Here is a 9,932-nt window from a genome sequence, read left to right as displayed (position 1 = left end):
ACTGACAGTGTTTTATGATTTTATTCTTTTTTGTGTAACTGTTTCTCTTTTTTTATTTCAGGTGTGTTTGGTGAAACAACGTTAGTATCAGTGATAGAGGGAGATTTTGTCACTCTACTCACTGGTCTCACTGAAATACAGAATATTAAAGTGATAGACTGGAGATTTGGAGATGTTCGCGTAGCTCATATCAATAGACCAGCCAATTTGATTGAAACAATGGACAATGAACTTGGTAGGAAATTTAAAGGCAGACTGAAGCTGGATAATCAGACTGGAGATCTCACTATCAGCGACATCAGCACCACAGACACTGGAAGTTATAAAGTAACTATCACCAGCACCACCAAGACCTCTATAACATTCAGTTTAACTGGTAAGTGTCTAATGGATTTCAATGTTATAATTAGCTCATTTCTGTAAATGCTCACAGAGTGCTAAATAACTTATTGAATGTAATTTTCAGACATCCAAGATATACAAGGTGCTCATGTGTCTTGATAAACCAAGAAATCTGTAGAACAGATTTCCAGTCATAAGAAATGACCTAAATGTCATAAATTGTTTTCAGTGTTGGGGGTAACATATTACAAGCAAGGCGAGTTACGTAATCAGATTACTTTAACTTGTAAAGTAACGCATTACCTTTTAATTTACAATAAAATATCTGAGTTACTTTTTCAAATATGTAATGCTAGTTACTTTGTTTCCCATGTATTGACTGACAACTCTGGTGTTGCCATGTTGAGAGAAATCGGGATTAAGTGCAGAGGCGTTGTGTGCACTGTGTGAACATGATGTTACTGTAGTTCTAGACTAAATGTGAACATGCATTTACTCAACTCACCTGCACAAAAACAGATTCAGTATTTCTCAAAATAAATAAAAACAGTCAAATGCAAACTCATAATATTATACAAACCTAATTCTGGAATAATTAAATGTTAAGTAACACAAATATAATTTATGTATTTAATCCCATTTTATTAACCAATGTCTTTTGCCGCTGACCTTCGATGATCCAATTCAACCATATTAATATGCCCCCCTAATATAATGGCAGGGGAAACACTGAACACTATAATACAAATGTAAGATGAGAGGCAGGAGGTTTTTCCAAAAATGAAATTTGCATGACCTCACAAAACAAAAGACATTTGCTTCACACCCATGTTTTGTGCTGTTGTGCTGATCCATGAGGATTCAGTTATGGACCCGTAAACAGGACAGACCAAAGTGGCAGGATCTTGACAATTATGCATTTCTAGGATGTAGAGTAGTGGCCAAAAGTGATGACTGGTCTAGGAAAATTGACATCCTCACCCTTTATTCAGACTTTTTTTTTTTTTCATTGTAAAAGATTTTGTAAGCATATTGCATAGTTGTGCTTGAAGTCAGTTGTTTTATTTAAGCTAAACTCTGCAGGACAGTGGCCCTCCAGGACCAAAGTTGCCCATCCTTGGCCTAGATCAGTGGTTCTCAAACCTGTCCTGGACTGGAGTACCCCTTGCCCTGCACATTTTGTATGTATCCCTCATCTATCACACCTGATTCAACTCATCAGCTCATTAGTGGAGACTGCAAGACCTGAAGTGGGTGTGTCAGATATAGGGAGACATACAAAACATGCTGTGCTGGGGGTGCTTCATGGAGAGGTTTGAGAACCCCTGGCCTAGATCAATACAAATGAATTACCAGATCAGTATAACCAATTGCAGTGAAGAAGACTTGACTGACTGACTGGTTCGCAACAGCCAATCAGAGTTATTTTTCTCACCCACTGCCTGATTCCAATAGTACAAGTTCAGTTGGCCAAATAAAACACAGGCGGGGTCTGACTTGTGTTTATAGTGCAGAACATACTGCAAAAACTGAGCTGACAGATTCTCAAGACAGCCCGATGTTGGCCAGTGGTGTGTCATAGGCCTTAGGTCGTTGCATTCACACTTGAAGTGTTGATGTGCATGAACAATGACCAGCAATTTAAAGAATAGAGAAGGTGCACCATGACCATCACAGACAAAAGGTGATTGCCCCTCTTACCAGGCTTGTTTGACTGACAGTGTAGAGAACAGGAACCGACTGAAACCCCCTGCTAAAAACTTTGCTTAACATAAACATTCAGCTGATTTTATCATCTTCACCTCAGATGCCTAATACAATGTACTTTACTTTAGCTTTTTCTGTAGTGTTATGGCAAGATTTAGAAGCAGCAGTGTATCTTAAAGAGATTCTTAAGTTTGTTCTCCTGCAATATCCATATAATACAATAATAAGGTAGACACAGGCTGTTGCTTGCAGATAGTGATATATGCTTTCCACATCTTTCTTCTGACTACCCAAATGTATTTTTAAAGCTTTTCTTTGGTTCATCCAGAGTATCAGAGACTAAATAGCCAAGCTGACAATGTTTGAGACTGTATTTGTAGCACTTCTCATGTAGTTGCTTAAATTCATAATTGCATGAAAAGTATTTACAAGTCATTTGAGATTTAAAAAAAAACATCTGCTAAATGAATAAATGTAAATGAACACTGAACTCAGATTTCATGTCACATGTAACTCACTTTATTTTCTATGCACATTCTCTCTATTTGTTGTCACACTATCCAGAAAATCCTTAAGAGTTGAAAAGTGGTTTTGTGACAGTGAAGATCTGAATAGCTGCAGTGCCAATCTTACTACTTCTGTTTATTCTCCAGTTAAGCCAGCTGATGCAGTGGAGTCAATATCAGTGATTGAGCGAGATTCTGTTACTCTACACACTGTTACTAAAATACAGAGATATGATATGATACAGTGGAGGTTTCAGAACTCTCCTATAGCTGAAATCAATAGAGAGGCTGGAATCTTCAACACATCTGATGGTGCTGATGGGAGATTCAAACACAAACTACAGCTGGACTGTTTGTCTGGATCTTTGACCGTCAACAACATTGGAACCAAACACTCTGGACTTTATGAAGTTGACATCAGAAGCAGTAAACACACCATACACAAGACATTCAGTGTGACTGTCAGTGGTGAGTACATCAGTGTAATAATGAATTTTAGAAAAGAATAGATTAGATGAGCATGTTTGCACTAAATCAGTAAAAAAAATAGTAACTGTTTTTCTCAAACGATTGATCATTATGCTGAAGTAATGTTCTGATTTGAGTGATTCATTCTATATGTAATTTCATACCGTATTTGGCCCATTAACTGAAGAGTGAAGTTTTGAATCATTTGGTTCAGTTCATCATTCAGTTTCCCAACACCAATAAATACGGGTGTATGCACAGTCAGAAGTGTGTCATTTACAAGTCAGTATAAAGGCAGTAGGCACATACAGTATTTGTGCTTGGGAAATAACGTACAGTTTTTTGTATTGCTCATTTTGTACATATATTTGATTCATGTCCACTTAAATGACCATTTTATCCATCTATTACTTTTTTATTTTCTCCTATTCTTGTTATGCTGATATAGGAAGTGTTTAAAAAGTGTTGTATAGATGCTTTGTTTCTCTGTTAATTTTTCAACTCACATGTTCACTTGCACTATTTGATCTCATGATTTTTGCCATTCTTTTGAAGATGTCCTTTTAGACCTCAAATGTGCCTTTTTGACCAGTAAAATGTTGCTGTAGAAATTAAACTTCAACTGAGAGTTAAATTAGCTTTATTAGACATGACTCATTGAGACTTGATAACTGAAATTATTTACAGTGTTAAAAATCTGTCTGTATGCATTTAATTAATATCTGTGTAGCTGTTCCTCAGTGTTTTTCCTGTATTTGTTGTTGGTACAGGTGAATGGATATCAGTGTCAGTGATGGAGGGACACTCTGTCACTCTAAACACTGATACCGAACTACGGAGAGATGATTTCATGCTGTGGATGGTGGGAGACACTGTCATTGCTGAGATCAGTCAAACAGCCCAACGGTTCCCTACATCTGAAGGTACCGAGAGATTCAGAGACAGACTGAATCTGGATCATCAGACTGGATCTCTGAACATCACAAACACCAGAAGAACCACAGACTCTGGTCTTTATGAACTGAAGATCAGCAGCAGCAGACACACCATACTCAGGAGAATCATTGTCACTGTCACTGCCAGTGTCAGTGGTGAGTAACTCAGATCAGTCAATATAATAATCAGGGCCAGGTGGGGGGTTGGACATGTTAATATTATTGATAATGTTATAATGTTACTGATAGGTGAAGAAAGAGTGATCATGCTTTGGATAGACTACCCTAGAATATTGTGCGCTGCATCCCAATTCACGCACTTATACTGTGCCCTAAAATTATGTACTCTTTTTGTGAAGAAAAAGTACATGTTTGAATGTGTGGCTGAAAACTAGGTTTGAGACATATTCATCATAACTAGGTCTTTAACAGACCACACTGTCACAAAGTTATGTGCATCTTGTCATCATTTAAACTGCCCTGTCAATCATCTTGTCACAGTTAACAATCCACAACATTTAGTTTCATTTAATTTCCTACCGTTTTGAAGAAAAAATAAGTAGCATGTTGATCTGCCAGTCATGGGTCTTTCATGCTGAGAATATGCTCATCATGTTGGCATAATGATACATTTAAAAGTTAATGACCAAACATATCTTTAGACAAGTTCACAGTGTTTTTTCAGATTAAATATAATATGGTAAAATGTTTTCATCAGGTTAGATATTGGTTATCAATCATGAAAACCCCTTTATCAAAACCTCTCCACTGAACTGTCGGTCTTGCATATCCACCATGTTTTTAGTTTTATAAATACTTTTTTTTCTTGTTTGTAGTTCTAATTGAATCCTCATCCAACGTGCATCAGTGGGAAATATTATCTGTTCAAATGTGCACAGATGTTCACTTCAAATTTTCACCAGAAATAATAGACATCCGGGTTCCTCTGGAATACTAATTTCAACATACTACGATTTCTAATTTCAAATACTATTTAGGATGGATAGTATGTAAATTGAGATGCAGCAATGCACTTTTACAGCTAATCCTAAACTTACTTTTCTTCACTGAATATTAAAAAATGAATTTTGTGAAGCAATTGGTTCAGATGCTTCAAAGTTTTTTTTTTAAAAAAGCTTAGTTTCTCCTGGACACAAAGCACTGTGTAACTTTTACCAAACTCAGACCCTCGGTTCCTGTCCCTAAAAGAGGACTTGGATGCTTTTTTTTGGTCCGTTTAAGTAGTAATGGGGTCTTAGAACTCATTGTGTTCATACTGTTGTCTAGTCCAGTTCAATGGTTGATGGCTGAACCTTTGTCAATGTGGAAGAAAGCTGTTTTCTGCAAATGTGCAGAAAAGAGGATAGTAAATATAAAGCAGCTCTGGGGAAAATGGTGATGTCATCATGAGCTCAGTTTAGTTCGGCTCTCATCCAATAGTGTCTGTGCAAACAAGTTGATAATATTGCCAAATATTAAGTGTCCCCAACTAAGCAAGCCAAAGGCGACAGAGGCAAGAAATCCAAACACCACTGGTGACAGAAATGGAGAAAAAAATCCTTGGGAGAAACCAAGCTCAGTCGGGGGGCCAGTTCTCCTCTGGCTATACCAAACCAATATGATGTGGTTTAATTCCAGGCTGCATCACAAGTCAGACTGTGGACTGGTATTATTGAGAATATTCATCCAGTTCCTTCTCCTTGATGATTGGGATACATCATGCCATCATGCCAGATGTCCCTTGTAGGGGTGTAATGGTACACATATTCATACCAAAAATTTCCGGTACGGCTCTTTCAGTACGCATGTGTGCAACAAATACAGTGTTGTTTTAACCTCTGCGTGTGTGGAACTTCATTTGAAACTTCCAGTTTTATATATCTTCATTTTAATGTATCACAAACCAGAGGCTGTGGTTTAGAATGTCTGTGCTTGCTCTTATTTTAAAATTTAAATGAACAGATAATTGTGCAATTAAAAATTAAGTCATTTCTGTGGATTTTGTCTCTGCACCTTGTTTGTTTCAGGTTTGAATCAGGTCTCCTCTGATGGGGTAGAATTGGCTTGGTTGCACTGTCACAAAAAATCTAGGGTCTAGATAGATATAGATAGATAGATATTATTTAATAGTATTGTGATTAGCCGAAATGTATTGTCATTTTGCCCTCTCACTGAAAATACACTGTCTCTCTTTATCATTACAGTATCAGTTTATATAGTGTTTCTAGTGTTTGTTATAGATCAGACACATTCACACTAATAACTGTCTCTCTTTAGCTCTTTGTTATTCAGGTACTCCGTCTACAACTTGTGTATGGATTAATTGTGTTATTGGTGCTCTGGGGGTTCTAGCTGTAGTTCTTGTAGTGAAACACTATCACAACAAGATCTCTGAACTAGAAAGACGTTTGGGTAAGTATCACATACAGTCCATATAATATTGTAAAATCCTAAAAGTCTGATTACCATTAAGACAATAGCAGATGAAGAGCAGATACAGGTCTACTCTGAGCTGCATCTCTGTGTGTCTATAGAAAATTCAAACTTACTTATTATGATATTATGATAGTGTTTGATCTCAAGAGCATTTTCTGCACAGGTGGTTTTATCAGTCTGTCTGTTTACAATGTGCCAGGTTAATAAAATGAGCACTATTGTGTATGACATCAAAGTTTTCAAAGGTAGTGACATCAAATCTGAGTTTTGTTTGAGACACATAGTAACAACTAGATTGACAAGCAAAACTATATATTATGTTTTATGTCTGTGATAAAGTCTATATTTATTACTGTTGGACAGAGTCTAGACACATTTCTGGCACACAAAAACTAAATAAAACTGCTTTACATAGTTAGATGGCTCTTCATGTCTAAGTGGGTTAAGTGGGCACCTGTGTGTGACCAAAAAAAGATTTACAATAAATTTAAATCTGTTTGCTTTCAGGAAATCGTTGAATACACTAATCAGGATGAATAAACACTGTAAGATGTGTTTGATATGCATTCATTCCTGTTGTTCATTCAGTCATCATAACAAAATTAACATAATTAATAAGATTGGCTGGCCTTTAATGGTTTTTTGACTGACTTTCTGATTTTTCTGACCAAGAGAAGCCATAAAACTACTACTCTGTCTGTCTGAGACACATTGGCCTTTATTCAGATATGAACCTATTTGAGAACAGATGTTTACGGTGCTGTGGAAAGTAATAAGATACTGCCGTTTAAAAAAAAAGACATTTACTAATTTTAACAACAGATATTTCATCAAATGATTATATTTAAATGTTTAGTCATATATTTAATAATTTATATTTTTCTTCACTGTTTTAAACTATTAATAATTGACCCATTATTTTCAGTGTCACTCTAGTTTTTTGTACAACACAGTTATTGTTAATGTATTGGTCAAATAAGAGGGTAAATTTAGCAGTTAACCAAAAGCTTCATTCTTCAAACAAATAACACCGCAGGAGCTCTTACTCCGTGTCCATGAGCCTCAGCATTTAATGTTTGTTACTGTGGCATCATTAATTCATTTATTAAACACTACTATCATAATGCTGCATCAGTGTTATGTGATGAGTTCAGACTGTTTGTTTTTCTCATTTGGACTGACGTGTTTTTTTTTCTTTCTTTCTCTACTCAATTTAGAAGAGAATGGAAAAAAACTTAAGAAACAGGACACAGATGATCCTGCGAATGAAGAGACTAAATTGACCAACGATCCTTGAAACAGAGAACAGCAGTAGTTTATAGTCACTATACAGTAACAATATACACGAAATGTGTATGAAGTCGACCCATTTGTGTTTTTGTAATGTAAAAACTGAGTGAAGACTTTCATTTGCTTTGACATAAATAGAGAAGCGTGCTTTGATTCATGATGAAGTTGATGTAACAGTTTGCTGTTTGCGCTGATGCTGATATTGCACTAATGATATTATATTCTTTTGTACTAAGAGCCAGTTCGACTGATTTACAGTAATACAGGATGTTACACTGTAAAATGGCTTGATTGTTGTTACACCTCCAAAATTTTGCAGAAATAATCTCAAGCTAATTAATGCATATGTGTCCTTATTCAAAATATGTTTTATTCTTGTTTGTTTTTATTTGATGCTCTTGCACTGTTACGTTGCACATAGTTATGCTTTATTGAAGTGTTCATGCTTAAATATTTTGCATTGTAAATATAGTACTATATATATATATATATATATATATATACATACATACATACATACATACATGCAGGTGCATATCAATAAATTAGAATGTCGTGGAAAAGGTCATTTATTTCAGTAATTCAACTCAAATTGTGAAACTCGTGTATTAAATAAATGCAATGCACGACTGAAGTAGTTTAAGTTTTTGGCTCTTTTAATTGTGATGATTTTGACTCACATTTAACAAAAACCCACCAATTCACTATCTCAACAAATTAGAATACTTATTAAGACCAATAAAAGAAAAACATTTTTAGTGAATTGTTGGCCTTCTGGAAAGTATGTTAATTTACTGTACATGTACTCAATACTGGGTAGGGGCTCCTTTTACTTTAATTACTGCCTCAATTTGGCGTGGCATGGAGGTGATCAGTTTGTGGCACTGCTGAGGTGGTATGGAAGCCCAGGTTTCTTTGACAGTGGCCTTAAGCTCATCTGCATTTTTTGGTCTCTTGTTTCTCATTTTCCTCTTGACAATACCCCATAGATTCTCTATGGGGTTCAGGTCTGGTGAGTTTGCTGGCCAGTCAAGCACACCAACACCATGGTCATTTAACCAACTTTTGGTGCTTTTGGCAGTGTGGGCAGGTGCCAAATCCTGCTGGAAAATGAAATCAGCATCTTCAAAAAGCTGGTCAGCAGAAGGAAGCATGAAGTGCTCCAAAATGTCTTGGTAAACGGGTGCAGTGACGTTGGTTTTCAAAAAACACAATGGACCAACACCAGCAGATGACATTGCACCCCAAATCATCACAGACTGTGGAAACGTAACACTGGACTTCAAGCAACTTGGGCTATGAGCTTCTCCACCCTTCCTCCAGACTCTAGGACCCTAATTTCCAAATGAAATACATTAATCCTTTTGATCTTTTATTTAAAAAATTCACATAAATCTAACCTTTCATTGGAGAATAAGAATTTAAAATGGGGGGGGAAATATCATTGTGAAATAAATGTTTTTCTCAAATACACGTTGGACAATTATTTATTTTTATGAGTAAAATATCGGTGAAGTATATTCCCATTCATATTCACAATTTTGAGCATACCAGGATGATTATGAACATGAAATTATCCAGCCATGGCTTCCTGTTTCACAGAAATATAAATAGGAGGGAAAACAAAGGCCAAATTCCCTAAATTACAATGAGAAAAACCAAAGAATATATTTCTGATGTGCAGCAAAAGATAATTAAGTATCACAAATTATAAAGTGACTTTAAGAAAAGAGCTAGAGCAGTGAAAATTCCCATTTCCACCATCAGGGCAATAACTAAAAATTTCCAATCAACAGAAAATGTTACGAATCTGCCTGGAAGAGGACGTGTGTCTATATCGTGCTAATGCACGGTGAGGAGGAGAGTTTGAGTGGCTAAAGACTCTCCGAGGACCACAGCTGGAGAATTGCAGAAAATAGTGGAGTCTCGGGGTCAGAAAACCAAAAACTAAATCAAACAGCACCTACACCACATGTTGTTTGGGAGGGTTTCAAGAACAAAAATCAAAAAAAGAAAATGCTCTCATCCAAAAACAATCCCCAGCATATTCTGTTGTCAGACACAACTGGAACTTCTTCTATGGTCAGATGTAACTAAAAAATTAACTTTTTAGCAACAAACACTAAAGATGGGTTTGGTGCACACAGGGATAAAAAGTACCCCATGTGTACAATGAAATATACTGCTGTATTTTTAATGTTGTGGGCCTATATTTCTGCTGGACATCTTGTTTAGACACATGGCATCA

At 36.1% G+C, this 9,932-nt stretch overlaps 1 protein-coding gene across 1 annotated transcript; it reads left to right on the top strand.

The window, feature by feature from the left end:
• The first annotated feature begins 219 nt into the window (after nt 1-219).
• On the top strand, nt 220-4,222 carry LOC107570776 (uncharacterized). The gene is made up of 5 exons (XM_016257036.1): nt 220-376; nt 2,703-3,023; nt 3,794-3,946; nt 4,028-4,107; nt 4,208-4,222. The coding sequence occupies exons 1-5, from the start codon at nt 220-222 to the stop codon at nt 4,220-4,222; spliced, it is 726 nt and encodes a 241-aa protein (XP_016112522.1).
• The last annotated feature ends 5,710 nt before the right edge of the window (nt 4,223-9,932 follow it).

This window comes from Sinocyclocheilus grahami, unplaced genomic scaffold (genome assembly GCF_001515645.1).
Source record: "Sinocyclocheilus grahami isolate Dianchi unplaced genomic scaffold, SAMN03320097.WGS_v1.1 scaffold1504.1, whole genome shotgun sequence".
Taxonomy (NCBI): domain Eukaryota; kingdom Metazoa; phylum Chordata; class Actinopteri; order Cypriniformes; family Cyprinidae; genus Sinocyclocheilus; species Sinocyclocheilus grahami.
Note: the sequence above shows the minus strand (reverse complement) of the source record. Positions and strands in the feature narration are given on the sequence as shown.